The sequence below is a fragment of the Quercus robur genome, chromosome 5 (assembly GCF_932294415.1).
Source record: "Quercus robur chromosome 5, dhQueRobu3.1, whole genome shotgun sequence".
In the NCBI taxonomy this organism is placed as follows: Eukaryota; Viridiplantae; Streptophyta; class Magnoliopsida; order Fagales; family Fagaceae; genus Quercus; species Quercus robur.
In genome coordinates, this window is record NC_065538.1 from 69,155,607 (window position 1) to 69,168,047 (window position 12,441).

The 12,441-nt window shown below is 34.5% G+C and overlaps 2 protein-coding genes across 3 annotated transcripts; both read right to left on the bottom strand.

Moving 5' to 3' along the window:
• Positions 1 to 6: 6 nt before the first annotated feature.
• Positions 7 to 3,362, bottom strand: LOC126726840 (glucan endo-1,3-beta-glucosidase 6). 2 transcript variants are annotated; one of them, XM_050432232.1, is made up of 3 exons: positions 3,163 to 3,361; positions 2,739 to 3,012; positions 7 to 1,322 (listed from the first exon to the last, which is right to left on the bottom strand). In XM_050432232.1, the coding sequence occupies exons 2-3, from the start codon at positions 2,873 to 2,875 to the stop codon at positions 221 to 223; spliced, it is 1,239 nt and encodes a 412-aa protein (XP_050288189.1). In that variant the 5' UTR covers positions 2,876 to 3,012; positions 3,163 to 3,361; the 3' UTR covers positions 7 to 220. The 2 variants fall into 2 exon arrangements, with proteins under 2 accessions (XP_050288189.1, XP_050288188.1); XM_050432231.1 differs by having other exon boundaries at positions 2,739 to 3,362.
• Positions 3,363 to 7,684: 4,322 nt separating this feature from the next.
• On the bottom strand, positions 7,685 to 12,441 carry LOC126726842 (ATP-dependent 6-phosphofructokinase 2). Its single transcript, XM_050432233.1, has 2 exons — positions 11,670 to 12,441; positions 7,685 to 8,965 (listed from the first exon to the last, which is right to left on the bottom strand). The coding sequence occupies exons 1-2, from the start codon at positions 12,300 to 12,302 to the stop codon at positions 8,144 to 8,146; spliced, it is 1,455 nt and encodes a 484-aa protein (XP_050288190.1). The 5' UTR covers positions 12,303 to 12,441; the 3' UTR covers positions 7,685 to 8,143.

A 12,441-nucleotide genomic window follows, 5' to 3' on the forward strand; every position in this document is an offset into this window, starting at 1 on the left:
ATGTCCTTTTGAAATAAAAGAGAGCCAGTGTGGATATAAATTATATTTAAATAGTTCACTACATAAGCTTTTACTCTGTTTCTTACATGATGATAAATAAGTCAATCAAATATCTGGAATAATTTTGGACATCTCTAGATAACAATCGTATTCTATCACCTAAGTTTAGCATCGTAGTATCAAAGGGGGACTGAGAAAAACCCACTAAAGAAAGCTTTTTTCAGGTCGCAAAAACCCAAAACCCCCACAGGATCAAAAACCAAAGAATAAGCCACCTACAATTTGGTCGATAGCTTGATGAACTAACATCGGTGAGGCCCACAACAAACCTACAATCCCCAACAGAAGGGTCTAGGAAAGTGACCATACCAAGCCCATCAAAATCGCAGCTCTGTGAATTCTGCATTTGCAGCTGATAGTAACTGTTGAATGCATATGAGATATTTCCCTTTGCTCCAATGGCATTACATGATCCCCCGTAGTTAAGTGTAGTACAATCTGCAACACTACAGGCAAGTTTCATGTGGTTCGTCACCTCTGACAAATCTGTAGATGGGTTTGCCACACACCATCTAGATGGAAGATATTGAACATTCCTTGCATTTTTTAAAAACCTGTTGCCCGAACCAAGATTTAGCGCATATTTCGCTTGGCCATCAAAGGAAAAAATACCCCAATGCCTCTCAAAGTTTCCTGGAAGTACGCTCTTTGCCCCTTCATCAAGGAGACTGAAAAGGTAAATATCCACTGGAGGGACACCAGGCCTCAGCGGGGTTCCTTTGTTACTCAGAACATGATTTATGAGCCCTTGATTAAAAACCCTTGCTGCAGTGAGATTTGCACCAATGGCTCCATCTGTAGGCCAACCTACTTCCCCAATAACTATGGGCATCTGACCATATCCAAGTTTGCTTAGAGCTGCAACTAAAGTGTCAAGATTCCCATCAAATGCATTGTAGTAAACATTGGGCCCATCCGTAACAGCATGAGTAGTCCCCTCAAAAAATGCATACTCTTGTGGAAAATCAGTGTTCGCATAGAGACTTAGAAATGGGTAAATATTGACTACAAATGGGGAACCATTTGAGTTGAGGAACGAAACAATTTGAGTGATAATTTGAGTCAGTTCAGGTCGGAATGCTCCTTGAGAAGGAAGGGTGGATTCATATGCATCAGCATTGCAAGGTACCACCAACTTTACATAGCCTGCAAGATTAGCTTTGGCTAAGGACTGTTGAAGGTTGAGCAATGCAGGCATGACATAGGACTCATATTGACCTGCATAACTAGAAAGGAAGGGCTCATTTCCTACTGCAACATACCTGTCATGAAACAGTAATAACTGAATAGCTTGCTCAAAAATTCAAAATTTAGAACTCCTAATACATAGAGAAATTTACTGAGACATCTAAATTGCTGAAAATTTTGAAAAATAATTATGAGATATCAAAATTTAAAGTTAAGAAAAATATTAAATATCTGGTGCGAGTTCCCTTTTAGAAAAGAAGTGCGTTGTGAAATTTTTGAAGAATCAAACCTACCGCTATCAAGCTTTTTGACAATGATATGTCAGAACTAGGCTCTAGTATTACATTAGGAAGATATGGTGTATGACCAAACTTGAGGATTAATTGTATCACTAGCCTCCAAGGAGGTTCAGATTTCTCATAAATCAAGTCCCTACCTTTCTTCTCAAAATATCAATAATAATAATTCAAATCCCTACCTTACAAATGTGAATACATTATGCATTTAAAAAGTGTTTACATGAGTCAATTTATTGGTACCATCTAAATGAGCTGAAAAATGCATCAGCTCAATAAGTTGATCTCAATTCTTAAATGCTTTGAACAAGAAACTGGTTTGCAGGATAGAACTCTTGGGAGGAAGATAATAAGCATTGCAAATCTAACCCATTTTGATTTTGACTGTAAATCAATAATTTCTAAAAATACTGTCACTCACTACCCCAAGGTGAAGGCTGAGCAAGCCATTGAAATTCAGAGCTTTCATAGGAAAGAGCCTGGCAGCATAGAACTATGCATCAAAAGCTAGCATAGAAAGTAGGCTGCTTAAGTGGAGATAGACATCAATTAAACTTATCCACAGGTCAAGCTTCATTTTTATTTGGTTAATATAGCCAATTCATGATCATGATAAGCTTCATGCCAAAATTCCCAAATTATTTACAAAATTTTAAGTGTATCTGTTTTATTTTTTTTTCCCCTCTCAAAAAGTATACCTGTTTTCATTAACAAGTTATGACCTGAATATGTTTGCAATAATTTAACTACTGTTCTTAAAAAAAGGCAATAATTCTAACTATAGGTCAATCTTCAATGATGCAATAAGAACCAGTTTACCAATAAATTTACTACCTGTCACTATAATTCTATAGTAACTAATTGTAACAGAATTTGGCAGAATAACATTTACTTCTATTACAGAATTTCCTACAATGATAGTTAGAAACTGAAACCTGACTCTCAAATATATCATATTTTTTTTTTTTTTGCCCCTTCTTTGGGGTACTATTTTAATTTGATTAGAAATGAATTCAGCCTAATACAACTAGTGTGCTTTGTTGGATTGAGTTGATTCTTGTAAACAAAAACATAAGATCCAAAAATTTTATTTCTTTTCTCACTCTCCTACTTCTTTGCCAAACAAAGAACACATACCAAAAAAAAAAAAAAAAAAATGAAGAAGAAGAAGAAGCACTGGAAGGATATACAAACCTGATATCAACGCCACCTTTAACCATATATGTGGACACATTCTGGCGAACCCACAAATCTGAGGCCATAGTGGATGAGCTCAAAGTGGCCAGCATATCATTTGAGATTCCAACCATGACTTGAATCCCAGACCCCATGAGAGCCTTAAGGGCACCTGGGTCTGCATCAAAAAGCTTAACTTTTTGTACCTTGTTCTCTTTTAGGAGATCCACCACTGTGGTAGGTTTCAGCCTGTGGAATGACAAGGTCCCCCAGTTCACTCCTATGGCTGATTCTGCTTTCAGAGATGAGTTTATAAGTATGAGAGAAATTAAAGCAGCAACTCTGAATCTAGGCAATGACAACATCTTTGTCTGGAAAAGGAGTTTCCTGCTGGGTTCCAGAAAACAAAAAATAAAAACCATTCAGTCATTCATACACATACATTGGAGTTTTTGTCTGAAAGTGAGCTATTTCCGTTGCCCACAAACAAAGAAAAAAAAAAAACACCCTTTTGTTTGTGTTTGTGTTTGTGTTTGTTGTTAGTTGGTGAAATGAGAATGAGTTTATGAGAGGAAATGGGCGGAATTGCTTTTGAAAGAAACAGTGTTGAGTGTCTAACCGCTTATGGAAGAGTAAAGTTTAAGCTCTCTTAAGAGATCTTTATTATCATTACGAGGTTTACTTCAATTTGATAATGATGTTCAAGCCAATAGTAAGGAAATGACCAGAATAACCTTTTCTCCAGTGATAAGGGAGTTGCCACTGCCACTTGCTGCAATCACAGCATGCTAGCTTATTCTTTGGGGAAGGGACCCTTTTTAAAGATCTTTTTGGAAAATGCAATGCATGCACACCTAAAGAAGAAGAATGTGTTAAATGTATAAATGATGTGACATGGTAATTGCCACCTAGTGAAAAAATTGGTAAACTGATAATAACAGACATTAATCAAGTGATATAAATAATTGTTTATTCTTCAAATTTTACACGTGGTCGGTAGTTAAAATTTTTAGGTGCTATCCTATGAGAAATGGTGCATTTTTCACTTACATTCTTAATGAATTTAATAAATAAATTCAACCATAAATATGAGGTAAAAAAATATTATTTATTCGTACCATGTGAGTATTTAAGAATTATTCACTAGTTAGAGCACTAATATTGAATATAATAAATGCTAAATTTTAACATTTTAATTTATTAAATACTAAAAAAATATATTTCATTCAACTTGTTAAACTTTAAAAAAATTATTATATATGGAGCTACAGTACTTCTAGTAGAATCAAAGTAGCTCATGCTAATTTTTTTTTTTTCTATAAATAATTTCTCTTCCTTTTGCACTGTAGCTCAATGGGTCTTTCTTTTTTTAATTTCTTCTTTATTTTTAATTGAATTATGTGTTAATATAATATTATTTTAATGTATTGTATACTTGTATGTATTATTTTAGTATTTTGTACGAAAGAACAAAGATATTGTTATAATGTGTTATAAAGACTTTTTTTTTTTTTTTTTTTTTTTTTGAGAAACATGTTATAAAGACTTAAAATGGCATTTTCATTTTTGGTAACATCCGAAACTCATGTAATAAAATTATGAACCAAAGAAAGATCGTTCCCCCACAGTAATAATATAATAATTTATTAGGGGCTTTAATAATTTTGAAAAGAAACAATGGAAGCGGTATCAGCATCATGCCTTTGTCTTTAGTGAGGAATAATCTTATCTGGTAGTGACCGACATCCCAAGTGGAATTTGGAGATAGATAGACGCACAGCATTACATCAACGACGTGAGGGGCTTTGAAGTCCAAAACTCCGTCGCAGTGCCAATGGCGGTTTGATATTGTTTTTTTATTTTGTTGTTTTTATTTTATTTTATGTTTTTTTTGCTAAATGAAAAAAAAAAAGAGGGGTTCATCGACCTCAAGCCACGTAACGATAATGAGTAATACCATGTGTATCACACGGGTTTTATTGAGGCTATCACTCGAACCGCTCTTTTCTAAATTCTGGGACAAGAATTCCTACCATTAAGCCATATCTCATGTATTTTTTTTTTTTTTTTGGCCATGTCGGCTGTACAAAACAGGGCACTCTATCATTATCTAGAAAATGGTAGAAAGTTTGGTGTTTTTCAACATTGATTGTGCCATCTTACAGATAAGTATTTATGACTACGTTGTTATGGTAGGTCATGAATGTCACCTCTATTGAAATGGAAAGGTTACCTGACAGTTTAGGCTTATGATCACACAATTTTTCACTTTTATCTCTCCAAAAAAAAAAGAATGACACCCTTTGTTGTGATTAGTTTATAAATAAATAAAAATGACACCCTTTGTTGTGATTAGTTTATAGGTCCGGTTAGTGTACCAGTTTAGTAAAGTTTTATTACCATTTTTATTAAAAATATACAAAAAAAATGTCAAAAAAATCAGTATTTTTTTTCTTCATTAAAAGTTTTAAAAAATATTTCCTAAATTAATGCCCATAGGACATTCATCAAATTTTTCCTAGTTTATATTAAAGTGTTATTAATGGCAAGTGCATGTTTTAATGATATTATTTCAATCCTTATTTCTTATTCGATAATTACAACATTGAAAATGAAGATTTGAACCATAATTCTTCTAATAAAGAAACCATTCTTCTACTATCACAGCTTTTGCCCCATATTTTTTGTCCACAACTCTAATGTAATCAAATGTAAATGATAAATAATCACTTTGACATGGATGCACCATTTACAATTGACTACATCAAAGTTGTGGCAAGAATCATGACTCAAAAATTGTGTCTACAAACTTTCTCATAAAAAAGACCAAACTATATTATTAAGCTACAAGCCTCTTGAATTTATCACAATAATAAATTGTGAAAATAGAAGAAAAAAGTGTACATTAAACATATATTCAAATACATTAAAAAAAAAAAAAGTGCCATTAATTTTATTCATGAACGATTAGGTGTTTGAAGTTTGAACCAAAATATTTTGAAAATTTAAAACATAGAAAGACATATTAGCTAGTAGTTAAATTCTTCAATTAAATTCAAACTCATAGTTGCATTAATCAACATTCAATCAAGTATTATCTTTTTTAATAACAATTGAATTTAATTAGAGAACATTAATATATTGCACGTAGGTAATTATACCTTCATTCTCAAAAAAAAAAAAAAAAAAAAAAAAAAGGTAATTATACCTACGTTTTACCCAAAGAAAATAACCAAGTAATTAAAGCATTCCTTTCATGGTAAGCTTGGAACTAAACCTATAAACCTCGTACTACTCATCTCCTTTCTTTTTTTTCATTGCCAAAAAAAAAAAAAAAAAATGTAATTGATGACTTGCGTTGTTTGTACAACTCTTACAGGCCTTGCGTGCACAAAGTTCTTTTTTTTTTTTTTAATTAATTTTTTGCTGTATTTAATCTTTATTCTTCTTTATAAATAAAATAAAATAAAATAAAAATCATAGAAATGAGTTTTGTTCATGAGTTATGAGCACAAATCTTATGTGATAGTATTAAACTCAAATCGATGTCTTAACAGCACTTTTGGAGTAATATTTGTATGGTCTATCATTTATACATACACATGTATCAGTTGTAAAGAAGCATGAAAACAAGTTGAAAAGAAATATGCCTTAATCCAGCCATATTGCAAAACCACCTGAATTTACAGTCTTAAAATTGATTTTACCAGTAGCCGAATTCCGAAAATCCCCAAAGGAGATCACTCATAAACAATCTTTTGACAACGGTCGACTTTGGAACATGAATGCTAGCTATACCATCATGTCGAAACACATCTTTTGATGCCTCTCAGACCTACAATTTTACTGCCACTCTTATCAAACATAGTTGGGGCCAAGCCTGTCCTTGTTCCATCGTCCCCATATTCAAATACCATAGGTTGAAAGTTTTTGTTCCTATGTTTTCGTATGAATTTTTTGGGTAAAGCTAATTGTCCTTTATCATTATCATTGTCCATGCTTGTTGCCTATTTTTTTCTTGTTTAGCTCCTAAATAATTCTCATAAACAGGCAAAGGTAGTGATATGATAGCCACTTGTCTAAGGCTCAAATTCTAAGGCAAGCTCTTAAGAGCAAGATGTTACATCTTATTTGAACTGGAATGCACTAGATGCTACGTAAAAGGTGTGTGGTTTCTGTTTGGAGGTTCATAACTGCATTTGTAATTTATTCATACTTGCTTTTTGAACTTTTGAAGATTTGTAAAAGTTGAAGCATCATTTTTTGAGGCCATATAGCTAGTAAAGAAAATGTAATATTCCCTAGCATTCACAAAGCCACAAAGCATTTGGTTATCTTTTTTCTTCTTCATGAAAGTGAGTGACACAGTGGGAGATTATCGTCAATATGGGAGAGGAAAAGGAAGAAGAAGATAGAAAGAAACATTATTAACAATTTCTCAAATAGCAAAGACAATATGTGATTCCTCAATGAAAGAGACCTTGTCTTTTTCAACTTTATCTTACATGGAAAGGAAGACAATTGGACTATTCAAATGGAATTGGATACTAGTATTTGCATAATTAGATTTAATATTAGTGATTAAGATTAAAGTTTTTGCACAACTTTTGCGTATGACAAGTGCCAATACAAAGTATCATATCGAATTATGAAGCCTGAATAACCAATTAATGCGCAATTGCAAACGTTCATCACTACCGTTGCTCCTTTTGCACATTATTTGCGCCTTAGCCTACGACTATGTGGTTTCACAAAGTTTCGTAAAGTAAAGCTAAGTATGGCCCCAGAATCCAACCGTAAATGCCACCATTAAAAGAATAATATTCTCAGTTGTCTTTCTAAAAGAGAAACATATATAGCTGACCTTGCTTTAATGGTAATTGTTCAAGCGTTGTGCGGTAGAACAATGTTCATGTCCTTGATATCTTTTACTACGTGCACACTAAAGGAAAAAGAATATAACGAAGAAAGAAGACATCAACTGTGACAGCTTGACCAACACAGCTGTTTATATGATATGACAGTTCCAAACATTCACAAGTGATCCAACCATAATGTACGCTAGATGAGCATCATTAAATTAAAAAAAAAAAAAAAAAAAAGAGGAAGAAGGAATCCAACATTGAATTATCTCAATAAACAACAAGGTTTTGGGGACAACATTATTTGAAAAAGCGGACCAAATATAATCAGTCCAACCCTTAAAGTTTCTTCATCCCATGCAACACATTCCAACACTGCCACTTTTAATCTTACCCTTGAATCAACCCTTTGAAGCTACCAAGTAAATCTGTTACCTGGAATGATCTGCAAGTTGAATCCTGGTAAGGTTCAAAAAGCCAAGAAAGCCTCAATGTGAATCAGCTTAAGAGACCACAAAGATGAAACTTGTTGTCTATAAACTGTTGATTGGTCTTTTATGTTTAGACCTTCATAAAATCGGGTTGATTGGTAACAGATCTCACCCATGCCCATTTATGATCCTTTGTGTCAACTTCATTCTTAGATTGTGCCACCTCTTCCAATGGAATATATGCATAGATGCCATTAATAGGACCAGGGACAAATCCAGTGTACCCTGCCATAACCCCATGAATTGCAGAGTGTGCTAAAAGTGTACAATACAATCTATCTGTAGCATTTGCAGGAACGGCACGTATCATGTATGTTGGATCTATGTACTTCACTGTAAGCAACTCATTTTGGTGATTTCTTGCCCACCATTTCGTTAGCTCTGACTTCAACCACCTGCCAACATCTAAGAACACTGGGTTGCCAGATTCATCCCTCTCTTCTTTCTGTGCATCAGTCCTTGTTATCATATCCTGTCCTGCCCCCTCAGCAACTACTAGTACTGCATGACTATTCTCCTTCAGTCGCTGCTCAAGAAATTCAAATAGCCCTCCTTTTCCTTCCAAGTAAAATTCCATTTCAGGAATCAAGCAGCAGTCCACATCACGACTGCTCAATGTTGCATAAAGGGCAATGTGCCCTGTGCTTCGACCCATTAGCTTCACCAAGCCAATTCCATTAACTGCACTCTCAGCCTCCACATAAGCTGCACTAATTGCTTGCTGTGCCATTTCTACTGCTGTCTGGAAACCAAATGATCTGTCAATGATTCCCACATCATTGTCAACGGTTTTAGGGATGCAAGTAATTGAAACATTCAGTTTCCTGCGGCGAATTTCATCAAATATGTTCACAGCCCCACGCATTGTGCCATCTCCACCTATGATGTACACCTGTTTACATGTTGGGGGATGAGCAAATAAAGAAACCCAATAAGAACAAGTATACACTTAGAAATATAAATTTTACGCTGATTGCTAGTTAAGAATCTACCTCAATTACAAGAAGTTTTTTGGAAACATATAAATCAAGAAATTGAATTTCAATTATTTGTGGAAACATAGCAATTGGTAGAACCGGTGATAAAAGAAAGAGATACTGTATATGAATCGCTCACATATTCTTCTGAATTATATGTATCCATGGGATTAATTTGGAAAAACAGTAGAGGCATGCAAGTACAAACAATTTTTATTGGAAACATTCCTCTAATGAATTCCTTGGGAACTTCCATGGTAAATGGAATATACAGAATTGTGATCAATCAAACATTGCAAAGCCCCAGTATCTATTATCGGTTAGAATTGGACAATACCGTAATTTCGGTTTATACAGGCACCATAATATCAGATTGGGAGGGGGGGGGGGGGGGGGGATTAGAATTAGAGATTGATTGTAAGGCAAGGATATGGGCTTGTGTGAGTAGGAAATCTGTAAAAATTTGTTAAAGCTAATATGCTAATGTGTTGACTATACTATTTAACAAAGAAGATACGAAACAAGATGTACTTGAATGGCTGATATGATTTGTGTAGCAAGCCCCCGTACAACTTGTGTAGCATTCTGTTTGTAACCATTAACATCTAGAAAATGTCAGCATTTATTGATTTTGTGGGCTAGCAGTCATTTTTTAGTATCAAATAAAACTTAAATTAGTTGGAGTATATTTTATTCAACATTGGTTAAACATACCCAATAATATATAGCGATCACCACATGTTAATGTTCGGCACTTTTGGTGTACCGTATAATCAATAGTATGGATTTTATTAATGTGTATTTTTATTGGAAATAAGCAGGCCTCAATGGGACAGGCTTTTGTTTTGAGTTCTCACACAATGTAAAGGTCATGCCCACTATATAGCAGAATATTGGTTTGGCAATTAAAAACCAATACATTTTGACACTCAAATGTATAATATATTAAGTGTAGTGTGCAGACTAACCGAAGGTGAGAGGGCAACGGAAAAAGGTGTAACACACACACTCTCTCTCAAGTGTAATATATAAAAGTGATAACTGAATGTGAGAATGCAATAGTAAAAAGGTTTAACACACACACACTCCATTCTAAAAAACAAGCAACTTTCTTTTTTTCATGGAGGGCTCATCATCATTATCATGGGAGTCACATGTATGGAATCATTTGCCGGCTGTTCTTTCAATATATGTAGCGATTCTAGAGAGTGGTATTAATTCATTTTCTGGTTTTACATCAATAAGTAGGGAAACTTTAAAAACATGAATTAGTAAACATCAAAGGCAAGGGTGGCACCAAAATTTAAGTCAATTTAACAAAAAAAAAGGACAAGGAAGAACTTAAAATGAAGAGCTTATTATAATTGCAGAAACAGAGAAGAAACAAAGCAACCAATGAGAATAAAGGCATAAAGGGCTTGATACAACATAGATGAAAGAATTCAGTCTTCTATATAGCCAAAGAACTAAAATAATATTTCTTGCAAGGAAAGGGTATAAGATTTACTTGATTTACTCTCTCCGAGAACAGATTGAAAAGTTCTCTAGCCTCACCTTTACTAATGCAGATCTCTAGAGAGTATTACCAATTAATGCATCCAAGAGAGAATATTAACATAAAATTGGTATTTTCTAAAATAGACTCTGCAAACATGGAGTTCTGTCCCAGGAAAATTATTCCCTCAGAAATTAAGCTTTGATCTGGACTATCATGCCCATGAAAATAAGAATGGAACACATTGTTCAACTAGTGAAAAAGGTGAGTACCAATTAGAAATCTAGCACAGCCTCTGCATTCCAGATAGTTTCATCTTGTATATCTTTGTTTCTTTTGGTGTCTTGTCATTTTTGTAACTTTTTGGAATATGCTATGGCTAAAAAGACTATGCTTTGAATGTAAATGGACCTAGCTGAGAACTTGTTGTCTGATAAGTTTGGGTTAATAACACTATCAATCATGGAATTCATGCCTTTTACATAATTGTTAAAAAGGAGGGAGAAAGTGCCAAAGGATTTAACACTTCGGGTTCAAAAGGAAGGTAGAACTTAAGAAATTCATAATATTTCAAAAGATTACGAGGAATGCTGATCTCACAAGCCACAACCAATACTATCTTTTGTGCTTGATAAAGCAAACTGAAGATTGAAGATAACATAGTTTACATGCACATCCATATAAAGGGCATCGATCATTATGAATACACCCTTTAAAGTTGATTATCTAGCCAAAGATAATTGTTTAAATAAAAAATGGCAACACTGCTTTTAGCTTTTCATTTTTTTAGTTTAGCCTTTAGCCTTTAGCCTTTTAATTTCTTGTTCTAGTAGTTATCTTTCCAAACGTTAAAGACATATACACAGACTACATAAACCAAAGTCTTAAGGACTTCATAGAATCTTAGTTAATTTAAACAACAGTCTTGAACCCAGTTCAGGATCCAATCTAATCATCAGATTCAGATGAGTACAATGATCTTTTTTTTAAGAATTTTACCATCCACATAAAAATCAAACCATGCTTCCAAAATTGCAAAACATTCTTTGACTAGTCTTAAAAAAAAAAAAAAAAACTAAATTAGATTCCTCAATTCAATTCAGACAGAGATCAGAAAACAAAACCTGATTAAATTGACGATCCTGAATACCATCGACAATCTTGTGAAGATCAAAACCACCCCTAGAGGTCTCAAGCACAGTGCCACCCCTATTGTGCCAACTGTGCACTAGCTTAGGATTGAGCTCCACAGGTTCAGAGGAGTAAAACCCTCTGTAACCAGCTTTAACACCGAATATCTGACGCACACCATAGAGGTCCCAGAGAGCCACCACGAGCTCCCTGATGACAGTGTTGAGACCAGGACAGAGTCCACCACAGGTGACAATAGCAGCCCGAGTTTGAGACGGGTCGAAGAAGATACGATCACGTGGACCAGCACGGTGGTAAGCTATGGAGGAAGCAGAAGAAAGGAAGGACTCATAGAGGTCGAAGACTATGTGGCGGACAACGACATCGGAGTGGGAGATGTAGAAGCCTTGAGAAGGGTGGTAGAATGGGTTACGCTCTAATGGGTTGGGTTGGCTTTTGAGGTCTTCTTGTGGAATGTAGTCTTTGAGGTGTGGTAGTTTTTGTAGGGTTACTGGTGATATTGAAAAGGTGGTGGTGGTGGTGGTGTTGGTGTCATCGCCATCATTGTTGTTGTTTGATGATGGAGTAGTGAGGTTTGTGGCTTCAGTGTGTGAAACAGCAGCCATTTTTAAAGGATCTATATATTTTCTGCAGAGATATGAATGAAAGGATATGATGACAAATTAAACACAACACAAAGACAGAGAGAGTGGGGATTTTTTCTGAAGCTCAACTCTGATGAGTAAACTCTAAGCTTTGATTTTT